At 41.7% G+C, this 12,587-nt stretch overlaps 1 protein-coding gene across 3 annotated transcripts in view; it reads left to right on the top strand.

Moving 5' to 3' along the window:
• agap3 (ArfGAP with GTPase domain, ankyrin repeat and PH domain 3) overlaps positions 1-12,587 on the top strand; it is a 114,837-nt gene that overhangs the window by 40,973 nt on the left and 61,277 nt on the right. The window contains exons 1-2 of one of the 3 annotated variants that reach the window (XM_034137522.1): positions 187-812; positions 10,462-10,520. In XM_034137522.1, the coding sequence (XP_033993413.1) occupies positions 692-812; positions 10,462-10,520 (180 nt within the window). In that variant the 5' untranslated portion in view covers positions 187-691. Of the gene's footprint in view, positions 1-186; positions 813-2,460; positions 4,485-10,461; positions 10,521-12,587 lie in introns of those variants that run through there. The other 2 variants (XM_034137519.1, XM_034137521.1) reach the window with 2 other exon arrangements.

Genomic DNA, 12,587 nt, shown 5'->3' with positions numbered 1-12,587 from the left:
ACAGTACACTCATGTTTGTAACAGTGACACACACACTCAATGAAGAGATAACACAGACACACAGTATGACATCTGCTCACAATCACACTGATGTCTACACACAGATACGGAGGAGGAGGGTAATTCAGGAACCTCAAAACATGCTAATCCAGTTTTTCTGAAAAACCCTCCCAGCCGCCATCAAGATACGGTTACAAGAGGGAGAAACATTTAGCTGTGGGACAGAGGAGGAGAGACAAGCATACAAGAGCAGCTCTGTTACCAAGTCAGCACTTCGAAATCACAGGATTTACCACAGCGCCGGTTTCCTCTGGACCAGCCGCAACAACGGAGACAACAGTATAGTGGATTAACTGTAATCCTATCAGTGTTTCTTATGTAGCACCCTGTTAGCCAACACCTGTATTACGAATTACCTAGAGGAAACGACTCCAAGTGCACCGTGACACTCGGCCTCTCCGCGCCACTTCCTCAGACTCTCCTGTAACTGCTCGGGCTTCTGCTGGTAACTACATTATCAGGTCTGCATGAAGGAGATTCTCACAGCAATGCCTGAATGTAGCAAAAGAGGTGAGAAGAGGAAAGTGTAAAGATGGACTATTCAAACTGACACGTGATATTTCAGGCACCTGGATGTTTCACCGTTTTTGGTTAAATTGTGAGTCATGGAGAAGTCACTTTGAGGTTGACTATGTTGCTGTGCTTCGGGGGTCGTAGGCGAACTCGACACCACCAGATGCAATGGAGCGAAAAGGACTGCTTGCTTGACGATGAACTTCATATCATTACGAACCCTTGCTTCCTAGACACAGGTAAAGGCAAACACAGTGAGTTTGGACAGCTTAAATAACTGAACTTAACTGTCAAAGCACCTTTACATTTTAATTAACTTCACTCAATTATTTATTTGAAAACCAAAACATAGAAGGAAGATTTCCCTGATTGTGTATGTGTGACTGAAGTACACGGTAAAAAGTAGATCCCTGGGTTTACTGGAACATAATATTTGTAATATTTTCTATTCATTCAAAGTAACACCTCTGCTGATAAGAACACAAAAGGATAAAAGGCACCAAGAAAAACCTTGAATATCAATTCTCACACATACTGTAAATCTTATAAGATGCAATGGCCCTGATTTAAACGAGTTTAAAGTAATGTAATTTGGAGCATTTTTCCTTTTCAAACTAAATAAATTATCAGCGTTTCACATAGTTGAAGTCTTTAGGGTTTATTTTTTAATGAAAAATGTAGTTCATGATGAATACTGAGTACTGATGATCAGAATCAGCTCTTTGCACAAAGCTGCAAATTCCAGCTTCAGGGTTTTACTGGATTTCCCATAGTGACGCACTCAGAGTAGGCAGTCAGTGTTGCCATTTTGTTTCAGGTTTTCCCTGCCAAAATCCCTCATTAGCAGTAATGCTAGATCATAATGCACCTGGGTCCGATTCTGTATGTTATATAGAAAATGCTGTAAGGAGAGGTTTCAATATAATATACAAATACTAAAAGGTTGATCTTGTCTTGTGTCAAAAGAAATATTTATTTATAATATCAGTGGCAATTTTAACTTAAGTCATGTCAAAGCTACCTCAGAGAAAAATTCCCCATTTTTCAGTTTCCTCCCAGCATTATTCCGTTTCTGACCACATAGGGGCAGTGCTCCAGCCCAAACCCCACTGTAAATAGGGTGCTGCAGGGTTGAGCAGGTAAAATCTGGCTTGATTCAGATGATTGTTTTTTATATTGTACATGACCATATATTTGATGGCCCCATTTCAATTCCCTGAAGAATAATAGAGCACGACACCTGTGAAAAAGAGAAAATGGAACAGGAAAATGCAAAGCCTGTTCGCCCCATTAAGCTTAAACTCACCCACTCTGTGTGGGCTGTGTAGTGGGAGCCACTGGAAGCGTGGTGTGTGGTTGTGTGGATAGTGCTACATGTTACTAACACAGGTTAAGATCGCTTGCGTGTTTTTTTGGTCCTGTAGTGAGAGGCAGGCATTTTTTTTTATTATGCAAGTTTCTCCTTTACAAAGTGATTATGACTGTGTACAACTTAAGGATTGTAGTTATGCTAGACCCTTCAATTTAATACAACTTGGTGGTCACTAAAATGTGGATACATTAGCAAACAACTTGGTGTACATCATTCTCTCTTCTTCTATTAAAAATGGCAGAGTATCTGTTCTTTGTGTTATGCCAATGGTCCGAAGACAAAGTGTCCATTCATTGCTGGTAGTCTTTGTAGATTACCACAGTATGTAATCAGCTCAGTCTTCTCTAAATCTCATGTTCACTGGTGTCTGTTTATGTCTCTGGGGGCTACTCCAGAGAAATCAGGAGGGCGTGTGTAATGCCTGTGGGATCCAGTCCTTGTTTTCCATGTGTCCCGGGGGTTGGAAGGCAGCTGAAAGTTCAAACAGACACACACTCCCTCATGCTCTGCATGGCAAGAGCTCAGAGATTAAGGGGTTTGTCTGCACCGCCAACAACAAGGACGGCTCACTCTGCGTAACTTGCCAAAGAGGAAGGTTGATTCAAGTTTTCTCTAAATGTGCAACTTTTGCAACTATTAGAGATAAGACTTTTTTGCCAAACGAGCAGTGGATTTTTTTCTTTTCTTTTGTTCATCTGCCCATGCAATACATGCATAACTGAGTGTGGGGAAAAGGCAGCTACCATCTAAATGCCTGTGTGAGTCTGTGTGAATTAAGGAGCCTGAGTTTTTTCCCATGTCAAAGGTGAAGGATTATGCCTGGCATAGGAATGTAGTCTTCAATTGAAGGATTTTATGAGTCTCAACAACTCCCAAGCAGAATGTGAACATTGGTTTGTGCTACGGGCTTGTGGATGAGGATGTATTTGTAAATCAGTTTTGGGTGCCATGCTATTCCTTAGCAGTGGGACCGTGGATGTGACCCCAAGGAGTACAGCTATTGGCCAACAGCAGCAGGGCAAAACTGTTTACCACATCTCTGTAACCCTGAACGAAACACAGGGAGATGCACTGGTGTCAGGACTGGGAATGGGCCGGGTCACCCACACCTTGGTTGAGGATTGCCATCGAGGAGGAGAGATGATGAGTGTAGTGCCAATGGAGAACAGCCCCAGGCTGGGCAGGGCACGGCAAGAGCTCGACAGGTGGCCCTCCCTGAGCCGCACAGGTAGAGCTGGGAGGCAAAGAGAGGAAGTAGTTGAGGAAGAAAATGAGGAGGAGCTGGAGGAGGTGGAGGGAAAAATGAAGACAGACAGGTTTTTGAAACAGCCCAGCAAAAACTCAGGTAACTCCTCACAGCAAGGCAGAGACGCTGCAGAGTCAGTCACTCTGACAGACACCCAGGCGCAACACATTCAGAGCTCAACATTACGACCTGTCACCGTCCATGCTAAAGGGCTTGTCTTTGGGGAACATGGCACTGTTGCAGGACATAGCTCTCTGCCCCGGGCTGTGTTGCGAAGGACGCGCCAGGATGAAGCCCCGCTGGGTAGGAGAACGGTAAGCATGTATGGCGACTCAGTCAAACAGCAAAAAGATTCTCAACCTGATCAAGAAAGGCGGCTGCGGAGGCCCAGGAGTGTGTGCATGCTGGCAGGCCCAGGTCCAGTCCTGTCTGAGCCTCAGACCCAGCACCCCGTCAACAGGGCAGGCGTTTTGGACAGCAACCTGCAGAACAGGAGCAGGAAGGCTGAGCTGAGGGCTGTGGATGGCCTCAATCCTGCTCAGCGGCCTTTGTTTCTCGCAGAGGTGACCCCCAGGGTCAGCCAGAGGAACTGGAAGGCCAGGCCTGTCAGTATGACAGTGCTGGAGCTAAGAAAGAGGGGCTCTGATGATGAGATAGACAGCCAGAGGAGCGATGGAGTAGGCTTTCTCAAAGGGGGATTTCATTGGAGGCTTTTTGGCAAAGCACCTCCTGATAAAAGCAAAGAGAAGGAAAGTGACAAAGATGCAAAATCTTCTCCCAAATCTTCTACATCTGATGCTCCAAAAAGTACACTGAGCTCGTTAAGACGGAGCCTCAGCCTGCGAATCAGGAGGACTCGGCCCAGGGACAAAGTTACTCTAGGGTCTGAAAGGGAATTAAAGGAGTGCTCTCGGAATACATGTACGGCCGAGGAGACAACAATGAGTCCACGGCCCTTTTCGTATCTCACAGGAAGAACACTTCCAACTTCCAGTGAGCAGATTGAGGATGGGGGAATGCAATACTTTCAGTACCACAGCAGGGGGGAGGTCAAAGTAATGGAGGTACCCCTATGTCCAACAAAACTGTCTTCCAAACCAGTTCAGGAAGAACCAAGCATATGGCAGCTTATAGCCAACCGTTTCAGGCGGAAAGAGCAGACATTCAGTGGCAAATGTGAAAACCAGCAGTCCGAGAGCAACAACACCGGCCAAGATCCCCTGGCAGAGAATAATAAGTCACTGCCAGTCGCCATAGAGACTCTGGCAGGCATTGACTCCCACAAAGGTCAAGGTAAGACCTGTAAGATTACTGAATTTCTTTCTCAGCTCAGTTTTCCATTTAAAGTTTCTTCACTGAACAGAAAGTTACAGCTTGAAAGAAAGACGGAAGTGCACTGTCTTTTTTTAGAAGGACAGGCAAATGAAAAACACATGGGGAATTGTGAGTTTGGATGGCATTCAAAAACGTCTGGTTCCAGAGGTCCTTGTGGAATTTCTATTTTGGGCACTTCATTTCTCCAGTGCTTTTCATGTGTGCAAGCACTTACACAGCAAATAATTTGTCTTGCATATCATTTTAGAATTTCAGTAAACAAGTAGGTACAGTTAAGTCAAATCAGCAGTGACTGATAAGAACACATTATAATGGCTTGTTTTACAGTGGTTTTACTGTGGTGTAAAATAGCCCTAGTACTGTCTCTGATTTACCCACACACAGGACATGGGAGTACTGATAATGCTGTTTACTGGCCTCTCAGAGACACAGCTTAAAGCAGTAGCATTAAAGCAGTTAGTGGCTGTAATGGGGATTTGTTTGGCAGCCTAGCAGGGCTAAATTAAGAGGGCTTACATGCTATAATGATGGGGAGAAAGGAAGATGACTTAAGCACTGTGGTTAAAGGTTAACTCTGAAAGTGGAGTGTGTTTGTCCAGTTGCCTAGAAGACCAGGCAGAGATAGGCAAATATTTGTAACTATCTGAATTAATAGCTGTTTTTTAACTACGTTTTTTGCACCCATTTTCACCTCTTCACATGAAGACCTAATTAGTTGTCCGTGACAACTTAATGACTTCAACTAATGTCATGTCGCACACATCCTGTATTTACTCTCATTACGCCAACCTTTGAACCAGCAAAGCGGATATTTCATTCTCATGCTAGCATTACACTCTAAATGGGTCCTGGGTCAACTTTGTTCGTCTCCCGGTTTATTTGTATTCTCACATGACATGTTACCAAGGATACCTGTTCTTGTGGTTAAGTTACGAGTTGTATTTGTCCATATATTCCCCAGCAGAGTCAGTCAGTCAGGCATTAGGAATGTAGGTGTGCCGATCAGTCTGAGTAAAGTTAGGTGTTCAATGCCCTGGGCGGGTCTCGCCGCCTGTTGCTACCTGCCTAAGTGTTTGCTCCAACATTAAATCCAGAAAGCTGAAGCCCAGCCCTCACAAAACATAATCACACACATGCGCATACACACACTCGGTTCAAGTGTTTCCTGATGATAACTCCTAAATCTGGTGAGGTTTGGGGGAAGGGAGATACAGGATGATGGGTTTGAGGTGTGCAGACCGCGTCCCCACCCCCACCTGTGGATGAACAAAGCCACTCTGTCGAGCCCGTAGAGGCATGAGTGATCAGTGAGCCATGTACTGAGATGGGGCTCTCTAGGGGTCTTTGGGTTGGAGGAGGGGTGGCTTTCCATGCGGTGTAGGTGGTCAGCAATACACTTATCTAGTGAATGTTGAAACACCAGGAATGGGATTGTAGATATAACTTTATAATAAGTATTTTTGATATGGTGACAGCAGGATCCAGTAGACAGAAAAGTGCTTACTGATGCGTATTTATTCTGACTTGCCCTTGGCTTGCGGTTACCTATTGGTAATTTCAAAGAAATCCCCCATGTGTGTCATCCATTCTCCTTTAATCTCGAATCTGACATGATATTTATTTATAAGGATGGAATTCCCTTTGCTTTCTTCCCTTGCTTTGTGTTTTTCACTTCTTCTCAATTCTTGGCAGCAATATTTATTGTATTAACTTTACCTTGCAGTTGGAATTATAATACTTGCTTCAAAATCTGCAGATACATTTGTTTAAAAAAAATGCATTTGCCTATTTCCTTCAAACCAGCAGGGGTAGGGGAGCCAGACTCCCAACAGGTAATTATCTTCAAGACAAATAGATTCTTTCAAACAGTAACACTGTGATACTGACCTCTCACTTGTTGGAGACAAATGGGGACAGCAAGATATTGAAAAGTAATTGTGTGATACACTGTGAGCAAGAGTAGAGGAACATCTGATAATAACTCATATTTGATCTACCTCTGCAAATCTCAGCTAGGGTACATTTTGTTCATTGTTATTGCTGTCGAGTATGTGAGGAGCCTTCCATATAAACACTCAAACTTTTGTTTTTTTAAGTTGAATAGGTATGTAATTTGTAAATCACCCTCTACTTTGTATGCAGTATTTCCATCAGTTTGTTCACATGCACTGTTTTGAGTATCAGAAAAGATAACTCAAACTCATTCTTCTCTTAACTCTAAATTGAGTGAGTCACCCTGCATTGTTCTGCAAAATCCCTTTAAACACGATTTGCAAATCTCCTTATTTATTTCCCGGGAAAGGATCAATGCCTGGCTGTTGGTAAACAACACAAGGCATATAGCGTTAAGTAGGGCAGGCCAAACAGAACTCATTAGAGTGACATGGCATAAAGGTTTTTACCTAGTTCTCTGCGGATTGTATTTGTCTCTTACTTTCCTCTGATCAGATTAAGCTGTTGGTGTTTGGGAGCTTAAAGGAACAGATATAAGAGCTCGGACTGGGGTTGTGGTCTGTAGAAAAAGGTTTTGGAGAGCGGCGCACAATTGGAAGATGATACGGGATCGTTTTGTCAAGACAGGCATGGTAAAAGTAGTCACACAGAATGTTGGTTGGTCCTGAGGTTGGCATATAAGGGAACGACTAATTGCTAGCTGAAGTCTCACTCTATAATTTCTGACAGTGGGAAAGCATGTTTGGACATTTGGTGGAGAGCGGAAGTTTTGACCTCAAGGTTGTCCTCTCTAATTCCAAAAACCACTTCAAAATCACTGCACGTAAAAATGCCTGCATGTATGCACATGCACACACACTCAGAAAACCACTGTACGCTCATAGTTTGTGCTCGCTTTGCATTTTCTTTTCTCATGAAATGGAATAAGTGGTGTGGGGGGGTGTTGGGTGATTGTGCTTCGCTACCCTCAAACTGAATGGTCATTTTTATCTGAGCAGTGAAGTGAAAACTCTAACAAACAAGCTGGCAACGCAGTTTCCCCCCTCACAGAGACAAAGACACCGGTGTCCTTTCTAAGCATCACAAACGCGGGGGCTCTCTGTTTCCATAGGCATTCTGGGACACGGTAATGTAGGGATGCTCATTTTTAAAGAGTGACGTAATACAGAGCACATGGTTTCAATTAGGTTTTTCTTTTTGTCTGCATGGGAGAAAACTGGTTGTATTGTATCTACTCCAAGGATTTAAAAATAGGCATTCTCTCTGTTACAGTTTGCAATGGGTGTGTGTCTGAGAGGAAATGTATGATTTGGTTAAAAGACTTCTAATGCACATGTTAGGCACTGTCCAATTTCGTGTAAAAGCCCATCATTTCATTTTCCTTTCTTCTTATCGGTCTTGAAACATAAATGGTGTTGTTATGATCAATAATAATGGGTCTGCAGCAGCCGAAGTGGGCAGCCTCCATTTATGTGTTTCTTTTGAATGATACTTAGTTCTCCTCCATTATCTATGGATTTACCTTTTTTAATTAGCTTTTTTTGAAACATTGATTATGTGGAAAATGGGAGAAAAACATCTGGGTATCTAGCAGTTTTTGTTGTTGTTATTATTACTTTATTTAAACTCTTAACTTTTTGTTGTTTAGGTTTATTTATCTTTGTATAGGTTACTTGTTAATGTTGCAGTAATACGTGCTAAAGACTGGAACCTTTCAGTGTGTTTGCCTTATTGCTAGTTGTCAATGTTCACTTTTTTCAACCCTCCAATTACTAGAAAATAACATAATATAAATAAAAATCATGATGTCAATGTATAGATTGCATCTGGAAAATATAAATCCAACCATAATGACAGGAAATCCAAGTAAATTAGGCAGCAGTCTAATCTGATATTGTCTCAGAGGAGTGAACTGATACTGAATCAGATGGGTGTCTTCGCTCTTGTTCAGACATGTCAAACCCACACTGAGAGGGCTTAACATGGGGCGTGCTGTTTAAAGACTACCCTGCTCCACACAATGCTTGCTGAAAGGCCCTTCTGTGAGGGATGAACTTTTCTCCTCACCCACAACAAGTGAGACACTTAGAGGAGCACAAGGCTCTTTGTGCATAGAGGTCAGAAATAAGCAAACATTTTAGCAGGGGGTGTTTTTACTTTAATTGTAGTGGGATAAGGAATTTGTGGCTCAGGTCTACCTAGCTATGAGTCATGCAGGCTTTTAGCATACATGAGAAGATACATTACAAACATGTTTTATTGTATGGTGACAGTGGTAACCTTATGCTGTCATTATTTTCACATTAGCATCTCCTCAAGCTCAAAAGCAAACCATCATTGCTGCAACAAACAGGCTTACTGTAACGATGACTGCCTGTTGACTGTGAGCACTTTAATTGTTATGGTTTAGACATGGGGAGGGGAGGGAGTATGGGGGGTTCACCTGGTATTACACACCTTGTTGCCTGGAGACATAGAGTCTACTCTCTCATGTTGGAGATTATATCTTCCTCTTGGGGGGTTCAGATGGTGAGAAAACATGATCCAAAACAGGAAGGTGGTCTTTGTTCTAATAGTTGTTATGACACATAGTTGTGTACTCCATCCCTGTGGGAAACTGGCACTGCTTGTAGAGTTGTCATTTGTGTTTTTTAGTTGTGAGGGTTTGTATTGTTCTTCATTGTGGTCTTTTTTTTAAGTGTGATTATCCAGACTAAGTCTTTAAATGTCACTGGAAAATCCAAACGAGTTGAATCAAGCCTGGTAATGACTGTCTGTTGAAATGGATTAACTCAGTCCTGTTCAGCGATTGTACTGTGTTGAAACCTTATATTCAAATGGGCTGCGTATATTTTACATACCATAGGTGTTTCACAATCCCTTCTTGGAAGTTGTGTGTTTATACGTTTTAAATATGTTATGTAAAAATACGGATATGAGCAAATAAGGGAGAAAAAGGGAATATTTTGAATGTGTTTTATTCTGGATCTATTTGCTGTTCACTTTTATATTGATCATTGAGCTGATCGTTGAAATTGCTTATGTCCATAACACAAAATAGTTCTATTTACTATCAGTTGAAAATAAAAAAAACTAGCCAATACCCGTATTTCAAGAAACAGTTCACTTTTTTTATTTTATTTTGTCCTTTTGCTCCCTCAAAATAACTTTTGACGTATCAGTTGTTGTTGCAGTGTGTTATGTTGTTGATCTTTTCTCTGATAATATTGTCTGAATCCGCACTGGGATGGAAGTGCAATGGCAAATATAAAAAGAAAGATTGCTTCGCCTGGAGGGTATGGTGTAAATAAAGGTTGAAAGTTTGCCAGTTTGGAAGGCTATATCTTTCTAACCATTTGACCCTTTTTACTTCAGTACGCTTTGTACTGCACGGCTCCCAAGTCCACAGTAAACTGCACAGAAGTTAGCTGTGACGTTTTACTGTGCAGCAGATAAAAGATGATTTGAAAAAAGTAGATGAAATGACATTCTCATAAAAGTTCATCACAATCTTCTATCTGCCAGTACGTCAAAGTGTACTACAAACCTGACCAGACTGTAGATAGGCTTTAACGAATGTCTACTGAATCCACCACAAAATGTATTGCACACAATGTAGATAGCTTTTTTTAAATTAATTTTTTTATTTAGCCTTTATTTATACAGGTAACATCTCATTGAGACACAGGGTCTCATTCTCAAGAGAGACCCGATCAGTGGTAACAATACAACACAAAGTTACAGACAGACAGGACACTTAACACAGAGGGAACAATCAAATAAAACATCGTAAACAGTAGTCATTCAAAATGCATATGGTCAGATATTGCAGGGGCACAGATGATTTCTCCTTTACCATCATCCAATGGAAAACTCTGTTAATGCCATATAATCTGTAGCTGCTGTCAAATTGGTTAAAATAGCTGGAAATGCATTTAAATTCTGCTCGACTTAATTTAGTTTTTTGCCTTTTTCCTTTTAGACTCTTTCGTCAACAGCCAGGAATGGACATTGAGTCGGTCAGTGCCAGAGCTGAAAGTGGTGAGTAACTTTTTTTATATTACTAACAGTCCCTCCGAGGTTTCATCTTACTGGGCGATTTAAATGTCAATGGGAAACATGTTCTGTCCTTGTAATACTGGTTTTGCATATTAAAATGAGGGAGCAGTAGAGAGATTGGCTGGACTTCTCCCTGGCATGTACTGGGTGATTTTTAATGAGATGCGTTGGCATGGAGATGGAGGGTGGCTTGCAGAAGGACGGGAAATGAGTGACAGTTTTGGGCTAGACTAGTGACACATCCCGGGTCGGATCCCACCCGCCAGTGAAGCACACACACAGCCGCTGCCAAATGCACAACTAACATCGTCACATGATTTAATTCCTTCCACTCATAACGACTAGCAGGCTTTAGAAAGTGCTCTCTACCAATCTGACAGTTTGAATAATATTTCTGTGTTAGATGAATTAATTGTTGTTGCACCTTGCATAAGAGAAAACTTCAGTGAAATACAAAGGGGGAAATTCACAAGTAGCTCAAAGAACAACTTACCTTTTTGGCTTCAAACACTTGAAATGCGTCTGTTTTCCTTTTAAGCTTCTGAGGTGTTCATTGGCAGCTTCCACACAGGGGTTTGTTAAATGGACCTGGGAAGAATGAATAAAATGTCTCCAAATAGCAATCATTCTTTTTTCAAAACATTCAAAGAATCCTGTGAAGCGACAAGGTCATACTGAAAAGAAGATCTTACAAAGCTTTCATTTTGACATCAAAATCTTTTTCTTCTTGTTCATACCACAGTTATAATGACAGGAAGTGGGGTCAAAACACTTCCTGATGATTAGTTTAAATGATCAAAGGGTAAGAGAGCCTTTTAAACATTTGCTACAACAGTGAGCTGTACCGTGGTACTGTAGTTTCACAATGACTACCTAACTGTGGTCAAACCTTATTTCATTTCTATCTTTTGATTATCAAGTCCGCACTTTGCAAAATTCCAAGATCAAATCCGAACATCTACAAAGAGGACTCAAAGTGTTGTACTGGTTAGTGCTGATACAGCGTTTGATTTTCATGAGGGCTATATACCAGCAGGTCACAAAGTCAAACAGCAGGAACACTGCTCCAGCGGTACGTTCAAAGTCGATTTTTGTTGACTCATTGCTTTCACTACACACAGCCTACAACTTTTGCTAACTTAAAGCTTATTCATAGTTTATTCTGCTGGGGTACCATATGGTATATATATATATATACTTCAATTATAGAGAGGGGGTAGGCTGGGAAAGGCCTTAAACAGATATTTTCTGTGCCTCAAACCTCCCTATAATTAGAACCATACCTGACTTTAACACCAACTAATGATCTAAAGAAGAGGAGGGTGATGGTGGGTAGAGGAGAGGGAGGAGATGAGGCATGTTGCAGCCTTTGTTCTTCCCAGACGTGCTGGCATCCTCAGCCCACCCTCCGCCACGCATCCCCCTGAAGGCACCATAGCCAGGTCTGGTCTAGACACCAGGGAGAGGAAGCGGGGGAAAGACTGCAACCAAACCGATGTTGGAGGACTTTCCTCATAATGTTCTAACCGGCCCGCGTAAATAACCAGATCGTGGTTTTCAGGGTTTTGTTCCTTAACTATAAACCAAATGTACTTTCCATTACTCCCCAACATTTTCTAAGCATTCGATACATTTCTTTTTTGATGTTGTACCTTCAAGGCAGCAGTTTGTTTCAATAAATGCTAGTATTGAAGTGAAATGTACTTGAAGAGATCTCAATCAAAATGAGTCACCTTTCTATTTTGTATTTGCATGGTATTTACAAGCCAACCAATACGATATTTTCAAGGCAGTTATTATATCAATTGCTTGGACACTCAGACAGTTACTTAGACATTTGTTACACAAATGTCAAAACAACAATATTGTATTTTACAAGCTTTTAAGTGATCGGTTTGGCTCTAATGGTTAGGCTGTTGTAAGTAGAAACTGTTTTGAAAACCTTTCCCAGGTGATGAAGTTAAGAAAACTCTTGCAAAAATTGCACATTTCACTTTTTTGTGCCACTGCCATGGTTAAGATTGAAGGTTCCATCTTGACCCTGGAAGC

This window comes from Trematomus bernacchii, unplaced genomic scaffold (assembly GCF_902827165.1).
Source record: "Trematomus bernacchii unplaced genomic scaffold, fTreBer1.1, whole genome shotgun sequence".
In the NCBI taxonomy this organism is placed as follows: Eukaryota; Metazoa; Chordata; class Actinopteri; order Perciformes; family Nototheniidae; genus Trematomus; species Trematomus bernacchii.
The sequence above is the reverse complement of the archived record's forward strand: the minus strand, read 5'-3'. Positions and strand labels throughout refer to the sequence as shown.